This window comes from Syngnathus leptorhynchus, chromosome 18 (genome assembly GCF_054491065.1).
Source record: "Syngnathus leptorhynchus isolate UIUO chromosome 18, UIUO_Slep, whole genome shotgun sequence".
NCBI classification, from domain to species: Eukaryota; Metazoa; Chordata; class Actinopteri; order Syngnathiformes; family Syngnathidae; genus Syngnathus; species Syngnathus leptorhynchus.
The window spans coordinates 1,839,285-1,858,388 of NC_141212.1; the positions used below are offsets into that span (position 1 = coordinate 1,839,285).

General features: G+C 46.3%; 1 protein-coding gene across 4 annotated transcripts in view; it reads left to right on the top strand.

Moving 5' to 3' along the window:
* The first annotated feature begins 759 nt into the window (after positions 1-759).
* man1a1 (mannosidase, alpha, class 1A, member 1) overlaps positions 760-19,104 on the top strand; it is a 29,264-nt gene continuing 10,919 nt past the window's right edge. For 3 of the 4 annotated variants that reach the window (XM_085937188.1, XM_085937186.1, XM_085937187.1), the window contains exons 1-4: positions 991-1,521; positions 9,485-9,581; positions 13,379-13,494; positions 14,827-14,907. In XM_085937188.1, the coding sequence (XP_085793314.1) occupies positions 991-1,521; positions 9,485-9,581; positions 13,379-13,494; positions 14,827-14,907 (825 nt within the window). Of the gene's footprint in view, positions 1,522-9,484; positions 9,582-13,378; positions 13,495-14,826; positions 14,908-19,104 lie in introns of all 4 variants that reach the window. The other variant, XM_085937185.1, reaches the window with a different exon arrangement.

Genomic DNA, 19,104 nt, shown 5'->3' on the forward strand with positions numbered 1-19,104 from the left:
GAATGAGAATTCCAATATGGCGACGGCGGGCATCTGTCAGGCTGAGACGAAATGATTTTTTTTTTTTTATCTCCACCCGTCAAAACAAGCAGGTAAAGTGAAATGCCTTTCAGGAAAACTTGCTAGTACCTTCAAGTGCCAAACTGAAACGGAGTCTTTTATTTACATCACAAAATATGTGTACTTATAAATACAACATAGGGACTGATTGTTTTTTAAATTTCTTTCCCCCTTTCACAAGGCTGACAAGTCACCTGACTACAGAGCGGAAGGTTGAGCAAGAAACGCGTGACCTATGTCTCGGGGCTAAGCCGACGAGGAATGTCACGCCAGAAAGTAGCGTCCAGAACCATGGCGAGGCCTGAAGCTCACATGACTGCCAAAGCCCTGTAAGATACCGCCATCACAAATCTTTGTTTCGACACGACTCACAAGTCGTACTCGATTGGGTTCCCGGGGTCGTAATCAATTTGACCTTCTCTAAAATTGGACTTCAATGTATTGAATTCAAAAGTATATTTCTTGGTTCAATTCGATTGTTTTAATCAGACCTTTTTCATCACACACACCACTGATCCCCTAAGCGCATTTTTTTTTAAACCGTCACTAGTCCATTGATTTTGAATTCTATACAGTTTGGTAAAAAATGTCAACTGTCATCCGCAGCCTATTAAGCCACGCCCTCCTCGTCTTCCCGCTCGTCTCCGGAGCCAAAGGTGATTGGCCCGTGTCGTCTGGAGTCAATGTAGCCCCGCCTCTTCCTCTGTATAAGGTTGACGGGCTTCACTTTTACTCAGTGCGCTGCAGCAGCTGCTTACGTTCTCTCTCCCCAGCTATGGACAACTTGAAGTCGGCGCTTTCTCTAGCGTCGTCGAGCTCCTATGCTCCGTAAGGTGGACGTCTGAACGGATTACAAGCGAAAGCTCGTTTTTAAATCACGGAGGAGAAAGCCATTGTTTGTCGTGGTTCGACACAAGGAAGCGGAGCAACATGCCTGTTTCAACTCTTTTGCCTTTCACAACCACCCCGAGTAGGAAGTCCTCCAACCCGACCTCCTTCAGGTTGACAGAGAAATTTATCCTGCTTTTGGTGTTCAGCGCCTTCATTACGCTGTGCTTCGGTGCGATTTTCTTCCTGCCCGACTCCACGAAGCTTCTCAGCGGAGTTTTCTTCCACTCCTCTGCCGTGGAGACCAACACCCGCACCGGACTGGACGGTGGTGGAGGAGGAGGAGGAGGAGGAGAGTCCGGCTCGGCTGGAAGCGACGAGAAGGTCCTGTCTAAAATCAAGAAGGACCACGAGAAAGCCTTGTTGGAGGCCAAGGATACTCTGCAAAAGCGTCCCGATGAAATCAAGCAAGACATTTTAAACGAGAAGGAGAAAGTTGCCAAGGAGAGTTTGGGTCAAGGTGGAAAGGTTATCAATGACCTACCTTACGTCGAGTACCAGAGACCCCCGGGTGCCACGGGACGCGAGCCCCTGGACCACACGACGAGAGAGCGGCGGGCGAAAATCAAGGAGGTAAGGGACGCCGACCTCCATGCAAAAATGTCCTAAATGTCAGTACGTGTTGATGCAAAAACAAAAAAATGTTTGTTTTCATGATCGACGCTCCGGTTTATTTAATAACACACCACGTTTGTTTCGGCTTTAAAATTATGATAATTCGATTTTTTTTTTTTTTTTTAATCGATGCATGAATGAAGCATGAAAACTTGTTCCATTGCTTGCAGCCGAAAAGCCCAATCAATAATCTGATAGACGAAAGGGGGGCGTTTACTGTGCGATGTTCTCATCGCCCCCTTTCGCAAGCAAAGCAGCCCCCCCTGGGCAAAGGCAGGAATGCGTGCAGGCCGGCTCCGTTGCCCCCCCCCTCCCCACTCGCCCTACCTCGGGGCTGCGTGTTTCACAATATATGTGGCCAATAATGTTGTGGTGCAGAAGGAGTTTTAATCAATGCTCATTTAAGATTTTGCTGCTTGATGTTATTATGTTTGCAATACATGTTGTTAAAAGGAAATGACATGGGGGTTTTGTAACTTTTTCCATCTTGATTGACACCTGATGATACATTTTCAAGGTATGTATAATTCTGAACTAGTGTTTTTTCTTTCGTGGTCCCTCCCCCCATTTTGCCTAACAATCATGATTCATTCAAGAAATTTTTTTTTGTTTTTTTTTTTTCCAGTCCACCTCTTTCAACCTTTGGATATGCAAACAAGGCAACGTCATACTTGTATTTCATTTTAATATCGTTACATTGTGCTCATCCATCTGGCGACGGCACGAGTTTTAACTCGGCTGCCGAGGTCGTAAAAGACGAGCACAAATGGTCTGCCTCAGGGCGACCTTTTTTTATACCGATCAAATATTAATAACTTAAAAACAACAACATAGCTTTTGGTAAGGGAGTCCATTTTTCATTCGCTGCGCTCGGTTTACTGTATATGCCGTTGTAAACAGTACGGACAAAAGTTTTTGGACAGCGGTTGGAAGCATTCCATCTTTGATGCCCTCGCTCTTTGCATTTTGGAACGTGAAACACATTTGGTTTGTTTTGTTGGAGTCGAGCACAATTCCAAGATGTTTTTTTTTTTTTTTCATCCAGCTGTTAAGTAGAGGACTATTGATATTGCTCCCTGACATTCTGGATCAACCCGGTCCAGAAGAGCAGCCGCCGTCGGAATAAATCGCACGTAAAGGTCGCTCGGTCGTTCCGACCGCTCGGGCTCAACGCCGGACGCTGTCGGGGACGCGTCGTTCGACAAAAGCATCGGCCGGGCGACGGCGGCGTCAATAACCTCGGGTTCGGCGCCATTGATTTGACACCTTTACAAAACACCAGAAACCTGTGGATCAAGTACAGGAAGAAAAAAAAACAAAACAATACACCCAGAGGACAAAGTGTGACTGAGTGATCCGCACAAGCAGTAAACACGCCAACCTTGCAAGCAGCTCCTTTTATTGACTTTGTACGGCTCCTGAAGGATCAAAATGGCAGCTGGCTAATTTGTACGTAAATGACACGCGGCGGCGACGGACGACTGGAGGCCGGGCCGCGGAATAGTCGATATCAAACGAGTCTGCCATTCTTGCCGGTGTCTATCAGTCCAAACTTCTGCTGTGGTGTCCACCTCAACGGCACGCTTGGCCTTTTTGATTCTGCTAAACACGGCATGTTGTCGCAAAACAAGACGATAGGCTACGTGCGGGCGTCTCTGTTTACTGACAATGGCGATTCCCTAGGAGAAGGATAAACATCAGCCAAATGTATTTGAGTCGGGGAGAAGCCGCCAAGTCAGCCTGCTCTCGCTCTCCGGGAAGCCAAAACTCGAAGTTGATAAACGGGGATAATAAAGGAGGGACGTGTCCGAAGAGGTGCCGTTATTTGACACCGCCAACGAGGCTTTTTATCCGTTTCTAACAACTGAGAGTCGATTTAGGTTTCAGGCTAGCTGGAAAGGAAAATAAAGACGCGCCCTCAAGTCTAGTCACAGTTCAGTTCCCGGATTTAAAAACCACAACAAGAGTCTTGCTCTTAACTGGATGGACACTTTATTTCTTTATTTATTTTGAAATAGAGCCAACCCTTTGCACACAAGGCATTGAGCCACTTTGCTAACCTTTTAGAGCCTGAAATGGAATTTCGTTATCATCCTAACCTGACTGCATCCAAGTCCCCCCGTTTCTCTATCGACCATTGAGCTAATTGCCTCTGGCTCCCGGAGCCGCCGCCGCTTCTTCACGATTGCGTGTTTACGTCAGCTCAAGTTACCGGCCGTTCCCGAAAAGCCTCCGTTTAAACGTCTAATGGTTGTTATAGCTGACTTGCCTTTTGAGTGGCTTTACGTGAGTTTTGTTATACTTTTTACTATGTAGCGTGACTTTGCTGTCAATTTCTATATATTTAGAAATAGTATTAGCAAGAGTTTATTTCCAAAACTAAACACATTTGTCCAACATTGTGCAGAAAAACCAAAATCATAAAGGTACCGTGTGCGTGCCCTGGGCTCAATTCGAGATGTTTTTGATGCTGGAGGATGGCGGGCGATTCCGTTCTGAACATTTCAGATGTACCGTTTTAAGTGCTCAAAAGTGTGCCGTTAAATTCAAATGGCACATCGGGGTGTCGTGTCAGCGCGTCTTCCCCACTCCCGCGCACAAAGCCGACCCAGCGGTGATTCCAAACGCGCTCGCTCGCTAAATAAAGTAAGTGCTGAGATTTATCGTCGGATTAGCCGCACGAGAGGACTCATTGAGATGGGAGATGGTGCCGGTTCTTTCGGATGCCATTTAGCTGATAGACTTTGATGCCTTGAAACGGCGGCTAATTGCAATGTCAATAAAGAGACGTCAATACGCCTCCTCACATCCCCGAAAGCCGCCACTGCGAAGCCGGCTTTCTCTCTTAGCCGCTTCTTTTTACAGCCAAACATAAATGACTTGACAGGAAGAGGTTGCCACGTCAAACCCGAAGCTTGAAATACCAACTGGCCGTCACTAACTCTATTCGAACCCGCGGGGGGGGGGGGGGGGGGAGCGGGATACCGTGTGAACGCAAGCGTGTAAAATCCTCGAGCCGAGGTCAACGTTAATGGCCGAGACCCCTCGCCCGTTCCGATTAGCCGGGCGAGGAGGTGTCGTTTGTCTTGTCCTCGCTGGCGGCTAACAAACGCGGCTAGCTCATTAGCATTCAAGCGGATATTGATCGGATGGCGTGTGCGGCGAATGGGGAATATATTCGCCGCACATACAAACGGAAGACATCGATTTAGTTCCGAGGTTAAGAGTCTCGGGCTTGATGTAATTTGTCGCGTGACGTTAGCGCGCTTGCATTCTAGAAAGGCCCAAAGCCCGAGTTGAATGTGAAAAGCCTGCTCGGGAAACCTGAAACCTTACCCGCGGCGTCCGATAGCCTTTTTACATTTTGCCACCAACAAACTTAGCACTCGAGCCGAGTTTTGATTTGAAGCCATCGAGGCGGCTCTTTGAAGAGACGTTTTTATGTCTCGCCATGGTGAAGCGGAAAAATGCAAAGGGATATTCAATATCCCCGTTGTCCCGACCTCACCGCGGGTCAGGGCCGGCTGATTTATTTTTTTTTTTTTTCTCCAAATCCAATTCGGTCTAATAGCGAGAGTGTGCAGCTGTCAATCACATAGGCAATTTATTTTTCAATCTGCCGTGTATGTGAGAGCTCTGTTTTTCTTCTTTTTTTTTTTATTCTACAATCGCGAGTTAGTCTTGCATATTTTACCGCCTAAGCACCGGGCGGGTTGCAAAAAGTTTTTTTTTTGGGGGGGGGGGGGGGTAATTAGCCAAGTGATTTATTAGAGTCGAGCGCGATTGCGCGATCAGCAAACGAGTTAGCCTTTGGCCGCGAAAGCTCCGTGATGGAGAGCGTTGAAAAGTTGCTGCGCAGTCGCACTTTGTGTGAGATCAGCAAGTGGGAAACGCACCCGAGGTGGAATTACAATTATTTTTTTCTGTCGGATAACTTCAAAGTCGCTCGGAGCATTCGAATGAATGCTGTAACGCCTTGCATTTAACCTTTAATCCCATCCGAAATCAATTATATTAATGGGTGATAATGAGCGTTATTTAGCCACGCTGGCACAAACGCCCGCCGGGCATTCAAAGAGCAGCTTTTCTTCACCTCCGCGCCCAAATCAAACTTGACCCGCCCCGATATGTCAGCTGCCAAGTTCGACTTCGGCCTCCTTCTTTGAAATGCGCTTTGTTTTTTTTTTTTTCCTCCCCCTTCTTTTCTCGGTGCATTGTTGTGGCACGCCTGCTACTTAGTGTAGAAGTCGAGAAGACACACCCGCTAAATTATTCAGGATTTCGGTCAAAGATAAAAAAAAAAAAAAAAAAAGGAGGTGCTGTTTGGAATAGAGAGGAGAATAAGCTTTGATGAGTCAGCAGAAATTAACATGAAATACCCCCCCCAAAAATTCCATTGGCCCAGTGTAAGGTACACTAATAGCAAAAGTCTACACACCTCTCATTAAATGCCTCGATTTTTTTCAATCATCTCGTATACAATACAGGCCTTCATTGTCCTCCCTTTTTTAGGACGAGGTGTGAATGATTAATCATGCAAAGGTATTCTGTCTAAAGTGACTTTAAAACATGGGAATTACCATAATATGCCCTTTAAATTCAATTTGAATGGCAAATTATACAGATGCCGCCGCAATAAAAATGTGGAAATCATTTACGCTATTTTGTGGATAATACGTTGGGCGGAAAGTTGATGAATTTGTTACTTTTTTAAATGCGTGTCTTAATTAGTGGAGCGACTGTAATTCCGTCTACCTGGAGATGCGGCATAATGACTATATTAGAACTGTCGGCTCCCGTAAAATAATAGACAGTGAATAAGACGAGGTGGAGGTGCGTGAAATTGAAGGTGTTTAAAAAAAAAAAATAATAATAGAATAATTGAAACGGAATTGTGTTGTGACAATGGGGACGAAGCTCACAGCCTTGACCGATGATTGTAAGCGTATCGATCTTGCGTTGAAGTAATCGGATCAGCAAACGGCGGCGGAGTTAATAAAGGGTCAGATGACATCGTAGCCGACGTCGTTTAGCGCTCGACCAATTTTCGTTCGTTTTATCAAAGCCTCGACGCTCGACAAAAATAGCTGATGTCCAATTTTTGTGGTCTCTGCCAAGGATTTTTTTTTGTCATTGTGCCATAGCTCAAGTTAGCTTAATGCTAACCAATTAATTTAAAAAAAAAGAATAATAAAAACACACACACACTGCTTCTGGATCGCGCCCAGACATCTGCGTCGAGCATTTATCTTTGCGGGCAATCATCACGGCGCATCCCCGCCGGAGTTCCGCTAACTGCCAGAAGCTGTTTTTGTTTTTCTGTTTTCCCCACTGATGTATTGATTTATTTCTTTTCACCACTCGTTCATTTCATCCACCCCCGTCGTCTTCCTCCTCCTCCTCTTCCTCCCCAGACAGCCATCAGCTAATATCGATCGAGGTGTAAACGTGGCGGCGCGGGGTATCGCCTCGGCCTTGCGTCGATGCCGTTATCAGCGTCATTAAACCGCAATCGGGCCGTCGAATGCTCTTCGGCTCGTTAGAATGTTTTGCAAAGTCGGACGACTTGGGTCACGTTTCGCTAATGACCACATCAACTAAACGCTTCCACGAAATGACCACGCCAGTAATCCAAACTCGATGACCGCTACCTGTTCAATGTACATGTCGTCGACGGTCGCGGCGCAAATAGATCTTTTCTTTTTTGTGTCCGCCCGCGCACACTTGGCTACACTTGGCCTTTCCACGAGTGCACTCGTCACGCTGAGCGGGCATTGGTTTCGTTGCCATTAGCGCCGCGGCGTGCTCGCACCTGGCCGAGCCGCTCTTATATTTTCGCTTTTCCAAGATTGATCATACAGAGGAGGGAGCAGCGGGAAGTCCGATTAGCATGCGGCGCCGTGTTAGCTAATGCATTTTGATTCACGTGCAACCGCTTGGAATGATTGAAAAAAAGGCTCCTCAAATTGTCTCACAGCGACTGACATTCGCTACGACCACTTTTGTTCCGGTTCATCGTTCGAACCCCTCCGGCCCAAGTCGCTTCGTTCTCCAAGCCCCCCCCTCCCACATTGAGTTATTCTGACTCCAGTCCACAGCGTCTTGTGTACTTTGATGATGCAACAGGAGGAAGATTTATTTTTTTTAGATTATTTTTCTTTTAAGCAGCTTGATCAAAAGGAATCTTTTAACGCGTCGGCCAAGTCCTCAGCATGCGTCGGCCAAGTCCTCAGCATGCGTCGGCTTGTGAAGGTCTTGGACGAACATGAAGATGTTTTTGTGCGCAACGTGCGCCGATTGTTGGAACCAGAGCAGAAAAGCGAGGGTCGATACTCCTCCGACCTTTGCGCGGCGGGTTAATAATCTGCCGCGATGGCCGTACGAGGTTGTTTGTGCTGCACAAGCAGTGAGAAATCACTCCGGAGCAACTCCGGCTTTTCATTTTCCCCGAGAGAACCGGAGCGGGCCTCGCTAGACGTTGCGCTTGGACCAGTTAGCTTATGTTTGCTTACAAAGCGCTGGAAATGTTCCTGTTCTGGCACATGTTGAAAGACTTGACACCCAAAAAAAAAAAAAATAGTCTTATCCTTTTTTGAAGCAGTCATCCAAACGCTTTGTTTACCAGATTGGCACCATTAGCATTCGGAAAATGTCACGTTTCAAGTCAAACAGCAGCACGCGCTGACCATCTGAGGTGGCTTGGTTTCTGGGGCCAGATCGCTCTTGCAACTTTGGCGCTTTTGAATGTTTAGCCAATTAGCTTGTGTGAAATAGCAGCGGGTCCTAATATCCGCGACCGACCTGGAGAATCCTGAGCCGCTAATCCAATTAACACCAACAGGTCGGGAAGCCGACTGAATCCGATAACGCGCCGGAGTGTCGGGCCTCCTAACTAACATGTCGGCGCTCTCGAGTATTTCTGTTTAGGTGTACCTAATGAAGTGGCTGTTGGCTGTCACACTTCAGATTTCCAAAGCTAATTTGTCGACGCGCAACGTTACGCGGCGGCTCCGGGGCCCCCGAAACGACCGAAGCGATCCCGAAGGAGCTCGCTGCTCTCGACCCTCCTTCTCGTGCTGAGGAGCTGTAATTAGCAGCCTCGCTAGCTTTAATTAGCGGGCTTGAAATGGGAGGACGCAAACGCCGGCTGCCTAGCTTGACGTGCGTGGGAGAAGACATTTGGTCCCTTAAATACATATTTAGTAAAGTAAAGACGGTTTATACGGACGCCGTCGGGCGAGCATCTGCTTTGTCTTTCGATACAAAATAGATTACGGTCGTAGAAAATGCGCACCTACTCCTACGGAAAAGGCAAATTTGCGGCCGTATGGTGGGCGCTTGCCAAGCGGGCTTGCGTTTACAAACGCTTTCTCGTGGTCACTTTGTAGCTTCATGAAATTTGAAGTGCCTCTGGTACGCGTGTCATCTGGCGACGTTATTGTCGGCGAAGCTCCCCCGAGCGCCCTCTTATCTTTGCCTGCGCAGCCAGCGTGTGACAGGTGAGGAGCTAGCCGAGCTGAAAATGAGATTTTCTAAGCTGCTTGGCCGCCTCACTGACTGACTGACTCATCCGGCGACCGAGCAGGTGTCTCGCCGATAGAAGGACCCACGGGTCCGGCCGGTGTCTCGCCCCGGCCAGTTCATTAACAGCCACCGTAACAAGTTGTTTGCGAGCCGAGGAGGAGGCCGAAGGCCATTTCAAACGCGGCTACCGTCGATGCCAGATTCGACAGTGAGAAACGTCAAATCTTGCTTGGATATTATGCCAGAGATCCTAATTAACATTAAAATTGCTTTTCAAGGAGTCAAAAATTGCTTCTTCACTTTTGACAGATGTCACGGCGAAAGCGTGACAGAATTTTTGTACGCGCCCAGCTGTCCGTCTAATCGCTCCATCTTTTTTTTTTTCTCCCTCTGACAGATGATGAAACACGCGTGGGACAGCTACCGACGCTACGCCTGGGGTTCCAATGAACTTAGGCCCGTCTCCAAGCAAGGCCACTCCAGCAACCTGTTTGGTCAGTACACACACACCCCACAAACCAAACACACACACACACACACACAATGTCAGGATTGATTTGGCGTCACTGGCAGCGGCAGTCTTGGCCTTTAGATTAGCTCCAATTGGCCGTCATTTGGAGCCATCCATCTACGGCCGCCGCTAAATGTCAGACTTATCATATATTCATATTTCGCTGTCAGTGCCCGTCGCGCTAACGAGCACGGCGCTAGCATCCGACGTGTTGGTTTTTCAAACGGTCCATCTGTCGGGCCATTTTGTCACTCTTTCCATTTACAGGTTTGGCTCGAGTCAAACTCCGCGCGCGTTTAAAGCCTAACCGAGGGGCCACGCAAAGTTGTCCGCCGCCGCCTCCTAAAATATTCTTTGAATATTAATAGCAGGTGTAGAGTTTGTTCAAAGCGTTTGATTCGAGCGTCCTCGCCGTCGTCGGAGGTCTGATTACGCCTTTCATCCCGCATTTAAACTCCCGTCACCGCGTCTTGACATCCCGCTTCTATAAATATACTTTGAAACGTGCTCAACGCGCCACAAATGAGGCAGACATTTTTGTTCCCATCTGTCTTTTGCACAAATAATTGCGCCAGTGCTAACAACAACAAAAATCACAAATTTGTATTTCCGTACTGTGTCCGAAAATTTTTACTGAACAAGCTGAAAGGGAAGCCAAAAAAAAAAAAGAACTGAAGTAGGCTTGAAGGTTAAACGTAATTGGTTGTCGTTGTTGGTAAATAAAGCGCGGCTGGATTTCCTGTCAAAGCACTCCCGGCTGTTTATTTTGCTTCCAAACAAATCCGAGCCCCGCCGTCATATTTCCCGCATTGTCCTGTCGTTTGTTGACGCCCCAAAGGACGTGCAGAAGAGCGATGGGAGTCGTTCCTTGTACGAGTCACGCGCCCGCAGGCATTTGTCCCTCCTTTTTGTTTTCTTTCCGAACCTCATTTCTTCCTCTCGCCACAGCAAACGTGTCACAACGGCAATTTTTTTTTTTGTTTGCGGCGGAGGTGCTCGCGTCGCCAAAACAAACAGCGACCTCGTGTCGCGTAATCTGATGCATTTCTCATCCGCCTTAATCGCAGAGCCGCGAGGCTGCAAGGTCAAAACGTGGAATAAAAGCAAACGTGGCGCCTTTAAGCCGCTCTGGACCAAATATACCACACAATTTCAGCCGGCGTTCGTGAGGAAAAGAATTAAAACGGGAGAATCCAAAAGCTCCTTCTGGTGTTTTTACAGACATACGAAGAATCTTTCCTAGCAGAGGATTAAAAAAAAAAAAAAAAAAAAAGATGTTCAAGGGTACTGTTATATTTTCTGTCAACACGTGCTGCTCCGCCTTTTGTGTTTAACCGCGCTTTGAGTCAAATGGCATTTTTAGACATCAACATTTGAAGTTGCTGTCTTAAAGGATGCTTGCAGCCTAAAAAAAAAAAATCCTCCATCATCATTTTTTTTTTCCCCCAAGTCTCATCCTCAGAGACACTCACACATTATCATCCATTGCAGGAGAAAACATGTCTCCACCCCCGCAGTATTTCCAGACAAGTCGTTCACCGGCTTATGTTATTTGACATTGAGTCCGCGGCTGCAACCTCCGCACGGCCGCGCCATATTCAGTGTGAGTAATTGAGATAGATGGCGTAATTCCGCCGCGGCCTTCCCTCAGGTTTCCGCGCCGGCGCTGAGGCTTGAACGAGATGAAGGCGGCGCACGCACATTCTAGATGGATACCACCTTTATATCATCGTGTACCTTTTATCGTGTGCCCACATTAGCTAATTCATTAGCTTAATTAATGGCGTTGTTGCTTTTTCAGGCAATCGTCCCTAATTAAAGAAAAACACAATGGGTGCGTTCGCACGTCACCGCGCACGCCACGCCAACGTAAATCCCTCCGTCATAATTTGATTTGGACACCTATCTCTTCTTAATGTAAACTGCGGCGTCGCCTTTCAAGCGTCACCTCCAGAAATGTGTCGACGTTCGCAATATGAGGCGAGGAGGCTAACAGGCCTTGTGCTTTTACGCCGTTAGCCCGCGGCCCGACCATCTCTCCTAGCCAACAACCTCCCCGCCGACCCCCGGCGAACGCTCGGGGCGCTTATTTGGCGAATGGAATTGTCGGATTAGAGATCCGACTTTAGAATTGGAGTCGTAATTGAAGGGGCAAGGGCACAGCTTCTTTTTAACAGCGATGACACTTTGACTGCTGAGTCAGCGCACCACGCCGGATGCTTTTTAGTTTCCTTGTCCGCCAGGGCAGGAGAGAGGTTATACGTCTTGGTACAGGTTCCATCTGGCGAGAGAGGAAAGCACAATAACAGGAAGTGGAACTGGCACACTCTGGGGGGAAACGTGTTCAGTCACGGTCGGGTTTCTCAACTGAGTGACTTAATGAGGCTCTTTGAGTTTGTTGGATTTTGTTCACCATGATTGTTTACCAATCAAATTATTTCTTGAGAGGCGGGGATCAAAAGTGACTTATAAAACACGCAAGACCTTACATTTTTGTAGTGTTACACAATCCAAGAGCAGAGTACAAAAGAATCACGTTTGTTCTCGGGCTACGCAATGTGAGCTGAGGCGGCGGCGGCGGCGGCAAGCGGCTCAGTGAAGAGGAAGCGAGCGAGTCACATCAGGTCACGCGCACCAAATGCCGAGTGGTTTCAAGATGATCTTTTTTAGGAGCGACGAGGTAGAAAAGGCCACGGAAGGATCGTGTGACCCGGGAAACGCCATTGTTGAGGTTACGCATTGTTTCTACACGCCCAAAATAATTTGAGCGTTCTTTGTGGTAAAAGATTATGTAGGCCCAGCAGTAATAACTTTATTGTTGAGTTGTTTATGGCGCAAGACCCGTTGGCGGTTTAGAGGGAGTGTTTTAAAAAAAAAAAAAATCATTTTAAGCTTCTTAAAACATTTTAACATCATCTGCTCTTACTCCAAAAAACTTGTCCTGTCATATCCCAGGTGCGAGCTGCGCATAAGCTGCTGTAGAAACATCCCCCGGGGTTCTTCTACATCTCAAGTCAAATGGAAAAAAAAAAAAGAATTAACAATCGATTTTTTTTTTTTTTTTTTTTTTTCTTCCCCTGTTTGTGTTTCATTGCACACAACAAACACGCCGTCGTCCCGTGGCGCCCCGACAGAACAAACAGTGAATACAAAGAAACTGCAAGGTGGGGAATTGTACTCCCAAATAAAAACCGAATAAATCAGCAGAAACGCAAGAAAGCTATGACCTTCCGCAATCAAACTGCACTCTTACCATTTGCTCTAGTATCAGTCACAGGAAAGAAAAAAAAGATAATATTAGTATTCAGGTCACTGTCGGAGTCATCTGTATCACTCTCATGGACACTCGGTGCCAAACAGGAGGAGCACTGAGGGGGAGGAAGTGCTGGGAGACAAGACAATAGGATAAAAAAAAAAAAAAAAAGCTTCCTCACCTCCCGAGACTCGCACAAAGGTGGAAAGAAGGACGAGTCGCCGGATCCGTCTTGTCCAGACTGAAGCCCTCGATGGGTCCACAAGGAGCCTCACGCGAGCACTTGCTGTATATTGTCACCAAAAAATGGTTTTATCAGACAAAAATGACAAATGTTTGACCAAAATTCCTCCAAATTGTAATTTTTTTTTTCATTTATTTATTATTAGATTATGTCTGGGAAATGGTAAGAATAATATTTGTACTTTAGATTAGTTTTGGTTGCATTCCAGAGAATTATGACCCCCAAAAAAATATTTTTGTACAAACAACTCAGTGACTTGATTGCTCTGAATTTTGTCTCCCAGGAAGCATCAAGGGCGCCACCATCGTGGACGCTCTGGATACGCTCTACATCATGGAGATGTTTGAGGACTTTGACGCCGCGACCGAGTGGGTGGAGAAGAACCTGGACTTCAACGTGGTGAGCCCACCATCACCAAATCAGCATTTTAACATCCCCTCGCCGTCACAAATTTCATATCAATATTGTCGTGCTCATGGGAGACGGCGCGAGTCAAAAACATTCGTTAAGCTTGCGTCATTTAATGAGAGCAAAAAGCAATAAGGGTGTTTGTGGCCATGTTTGTGCGTGTGACTGCGTTCCTAATTTTCCGTGTGAAGTATGAGAGCGTGCACGCCGGCGTGTGTTTATTACGCTCATCAAGTCCATCGAGTTAGCGAAAGGTTACGCGCATCATTCACTCAATAAGTCATCGATCTGAGCCCAGCCCGGGCACCTTGAAAGGCCCGACCTTCGTTTACATGCCCGATGAACGCCAAAGCATCCGGGGGCCGGGCCGAACGATCGTAACGCCGGCGAAGAACGTCTTTTGCTCACCTGAATGCTAAACGGAATTTCACCGCAGTCCGTCCGCCCATCCGTGTGTGTGATGCACACTAATAGGAAAGCAACGAGAATGACATTTCCCTGTACAGATAATAACGTTGGTAATTATGGCCCTTGTACCAAAATGGATTTTGCATTCATGTTTATTAATTAGGACCCGGGCGCCGAGCGTGCAGTCGGTTATTATTCTCCAGACAAATGAATTGCTTTTTTTTAATTTTATTATGAGGGGCCTTAAAATGCACCTCCAAAAACTTTTGCTAAGGCTTTTTATCTGATGTGCTTGGAACATGGTATTAAATTTAATGATCATTTCAAGGATTGACAATGAAAACGTGGGGTGGGTGTTCTTCGCTGACGGCCGGCCGGCGGCTTCATTAGCATTCATTACGAGGTGACGTCATCTCCTCAAACTTTTCGAGCCACGAGCGGTGCTAAAACGCTAACAGTGAGCTGACGAAGCACTTATTGCAATACGCGAGGAAATAGTTTGAGCCTCGCAAAGAAAAAAAAACCTTCCCGACGCCGAATAAAAATTGTAATTTATGCTATCTATCGTACTTTTTGTCTTAGCGGTTATGGAGGAAATCATTTTGTTTTGTTTAGCGAGGGATTAATTAGCCGCCCAATCCAACTTTTCAATCAGCGACTCGGGGAGAAAACATTGAAATGGTCGTTGGCACAGGACAGAGCATGCCGTGTATTTTTTTTGTTTTTTGTCGTCTAATCTGCGCGAGACAGCAAATAAAACCGAGTTTGCATAAGCGCACTCGGCTGTCGCTCAAAAATGTATTAAAAAAAACAAGAACAAGTTCACCAACTAAATGTTGCGTTGCTAAATCAAACTAGCTTCGGGTTCAGAGTTTTTTTCAATCTTCGTGGTCTCTCTCATCTTTGCCTTCCCAGAATGCCGAAGTGTCCGTCTTCGAGGTGAACATCCGCTTCGTGGGAGGCCTACTGTCGGCGTACTACCTGTCCGGCAAAGAGGTAAGAATGGCGTACCAGCGGGAAAATGGCTCAAAAGAACTTTAGTGGTGTTCACGAAATGGTAACGTCACAATGTGCCGAAATGAACGGGAGCAAATCTGCTCGGTAACGAGGCCCTGAAAATGACATCAGCAGGGTTTTTTTTTTTCGTTTCTTCTTTTTTCCTCCTTAATGTTCCTAATTAATTATAAGGTTGCGCTAAAGAATCAATAGCACAGAGCTTCTGAAAACCTCGGGCTCTCCAAAAAATAAATGAGGCTAACTCACCAGAGATTTGACTGCAGCCTTGACTGTCAATGTTGTTCTGCCTTTAAGCTGCGTTTTGTGTCTTCGGCAAGCGAGCGAGGCCTCACTTCCTTCGTCTTCTCCTTCATTAGCTGCAAAAATGCTCGGCGAGATTGTCGGCGCGTGCGTCAAATTCGCCAGGGCGGAAATTCAAAATGTGGCCGTCGATGTTCCTTTATTCCTCCTCCTGCTTTTTTTTGATGCCGCCTTGCAGAGAGCGCTTTTTTTTTTCTCCCCCGCTTGTTGAAAAATATCTTGCAGGATGGAAATGATTTACATAACATTTACCAAGCTCTTTGATGCATCCTTTTTCTAGTGCAAGGCTACGATAACACTAAAATAAGCATCGTGATACAACGCGATGGCCAACTGACACGAAACAAAAGAGACTCAATCAGGGGAAAAAAACGACACCCTTTGACAAAACGATTTTTTTGTTGTTTTTTTGCTTCGCCGGTTGAACAATTAATACTTGGCTTCATATCCATTCAAACATTTATGGTTGGAATTTGACCAGATTGGACTAATAAACGTTTTAAGACCTTTGGACTGATGATTTCGATTCACGGTTATTTCCTTTGAGGGGAAATTGTATTCGAGAGCAGAACCAATTACAAGTCAACAAGTGTCTTTTAGCGCTTTTGTTGTGTCTCGTCGCTCGTTTATTCACGCGCAGGCTGAAAAATGAATAAAAGACAATGGCTGCGATGTTAGCGTCGGCGCAGCTTGTTAAAAAAAAAAAAAAAAGCTCTTTGAGTGCGCTCGTAAAAATAAATCTTATTGTTTGCGCATTATCTAAGAAGTCCTCACGTAAAATTCCGGCTGATGTAGAAGAAAAGGATGTTTTCGAAGTGCTGTGAAAAGTATAAATTTAGACTTTCAACAAGAGCACGCGACCCACATCTGCACGCCGGGCGAGGAATCGCATTAATAATCATCGGCCTGCTTTAAAAGCCAGCCGGCTTGATTGGCACACAGAAACCAGGACAAAAAGCTCTTGACGGGAATCTGTGCAGGTAGCGGCTGATTTGAATGCTTAATGGCCCCCGCTCGCGGCGGGAGCAAACTGTGACACTCGTTATCCCTCCTCGCCACTCGCTCATAAACGCCTTTTTCTTTTCTTTTTTTCTTTCTTTTTTTTAAATGAGTCAATCAATACGCGGCACTCAAAAGTCATGGCACGCCTCCCTTCTTATGAGTCCGGCTCCTCGGCTGATTGGTGGCCTTCGCCGCCGGTGAAGGTCACTCTCGCCACTCCTAATGGCGGTTAGCACGCGGCTAACGACTCTGAGATATTCGCAAAAGAAGAAAGTGATGAAAAGTGTTTCCGAGGTTACAGACCATCGTGAAATTGGAACTCGATGTCGAATTTGATTTTCGACAGTTTCAATATCCTGCTAATTTTATGGCTCATTATAAAGACAATTTCTATCCCTCGGACCAAAGATGTGCCTATTGACTCTCTATTTGTTAGCTTAGCCATTCGAAGTCTCGTAAAGCGTACGAAATATAAATTGCTGGGATCAAAATAACAACAAGGACACCATATTACTTTTTAGGTAAGAGGCTGAAATGCCTTTTAGCTCATTTGCCCAAACTTTTCCTCGCCTCAAGGTCTTGATACAGTTAGCACTCGCCGTAAACACAATCTGGGTCACTTGTCTTTGAAGCAAAAGTATTTTCCCTAATCACTATTAAAAGCTTTCTTTCGGCCCCCAGGCTTTTCCCCGGTCAGATTTTATTCCCGACACAGCGTTAATGTTAGCCTGCAGTTGAAGAATAACTCGGCAGAATCTAGCTTCCCAATTTTAGATCCACCACAACCTAACAAAAGCTTGCGTGACAGCGCTAACAAGACAGTACAAAGACGACATTATTTTGCCGCCTGCTTTTTTTTTTCCCCTCGCATATTCATCACCCTGTAAGTCACGAAGCGCAAATGCATCAATGCCGAAGGGAGGGAAGAAGAGCCCCAAAGGGCAAGCCGACGAACGGGAAAATACTGGCAGGTACAGAACAGCGGCGGCGTGTGGAAAGCACAAATAAGAAGCAATCACCCTAAAAACCTTGACGCTAGACGGCCTGGCCCGCTCTTGGCAACTCACTCAGATGATGGAGGGAGCGTAGAAGGCAGTGAAGACGTCCTGATAGTCACCGTGATAAAACAGTTTTACAGGAGGGGGGAGGTAGAAATCAGCGAGGGAAGCGCAGTGACAAAAAAAAACAAAAAAAAACTCATAAAATGTGAGTTTATTCCCCGGCAGACTGCTGTGATTCAACACGACTTTGGGAAACTACACGAAAAGAGATGTCAGCTTGTTTGGGGGGGGGGTTCTTTGGAGTGTCACTTTCTTTGTTCGATGGGGTAACGGAAAAGAAAAAAAAAGGAAAACAAGGATTTTAGCATTGATTTTTAGCACAGAGCAAATTGTGACTGGTGCTGGAAAACAAATTGAGTGCAGTGGCATCAAGGAAAGGATGAGACGAACACGGACTTATTTAACTCCAGCCGTGTTTGGAAAATACAAAAGTCCAAAACATCTTCTTTTTTTTTTTTCCTAGCTTGCCAAAATGTTATTAAATCAAATGATTGGATTAGAAATGAGATCCTCGGACTATAAAAGTGAATAATGAGTTAGGGTGTCCCACAAGGGTCTGTATTGGGCACAAATTAATATTACAAATATAATTTGAAAATATACACTTTTTGCGGACTCATCAAGTTTTTCCCATGTATTGGCTTAACTGAGTTTGTTTCTACCCTCTCATTTTTATCTTTGCCATTTTTTATTTCTTTTTTATTTTGCAATTTGTAAATGGATCACTTAACTCCATAACTTTACCCGCAACGCAATTTACTTTTACAGGAACTCAATTTTCCCCACTTGAAATCATTTTAAATGATCTGACTAAACGACGCGCCGCATTTCCGCCTTTGTAGAAATGAAACGCAGTTGTCGTTCCCCCCAACCACCCCCCCCCCCCCCCCCAGTGTGCTGCGCAGTGCAGCATTTAGAGAAAAATAGATTGTTTATTTATCAAGGGAAATTGCCTACCACTCTTCAGAAGATCAAATTCAATAAAAGCAATACGTGGCAGCACCCTGTCAGCCAAAGCTCAGCAACCTTAATCGCGCAATGACTTGCACTTTTCACTTTCTCGGAAGAATTCCAAAACGGCAAATCCATGACACCCGTCGCAAATGACATTTACACGGCGAGAAGAAGCACGACTGAGTGTCGCCAGTTCCCCAGCCCGGCGGAAATTTTCATTTTGTCAGCCAACCTAAATGTAGTCTACAGGTTCCACCTCGCATGATATATATATATTTTTTAAAATCAAACTCGCATTAGTAACTGAAAGAGAGCGGGCAGCCGACACAAAGCCGGCCACTGTGGCGACGCCGGCCGGGTGGGCCCGTCCTACAAGCTGCCCCCTCCGGACCAGCGCCAGTCGATAGACGGCTTTCTATCTCCGGTCCTCAGGAGATCCCATTCACTCACCGGGGAAAATTGGCTTTGCTGCCGGGTGGCGGCGGGGGGGGGGGAAAGAAACAAGCCCCCCTGGCACCGGCCGCCATCAACGAGCCTTCAACACACACACTAATGTGTGTGCAGCCAAATGAGGATTCCTTGCAGCAAGCGTGGACAATTAATTTGCTGCATATCTTTCTTAATCTCCTCTCAGATGGTCAAATCTGTCCTGGGCACCAGAGTGAAATCAGAGGAAGATTAGGAAGCGGAATGTGATGCGTCAGGGCCAGTAGCATGTCACGTTAAATCCGCCTTCTTTACAACACGGTCGGGGAGCGGAAAACGAGGGGAGAATATGGGCAGAATTTATTGTGACATCTGGTGTACACAGCTCGGCCACTGGGGCGCGATATAATACGCTCGTGAAAAAAAATAGCTG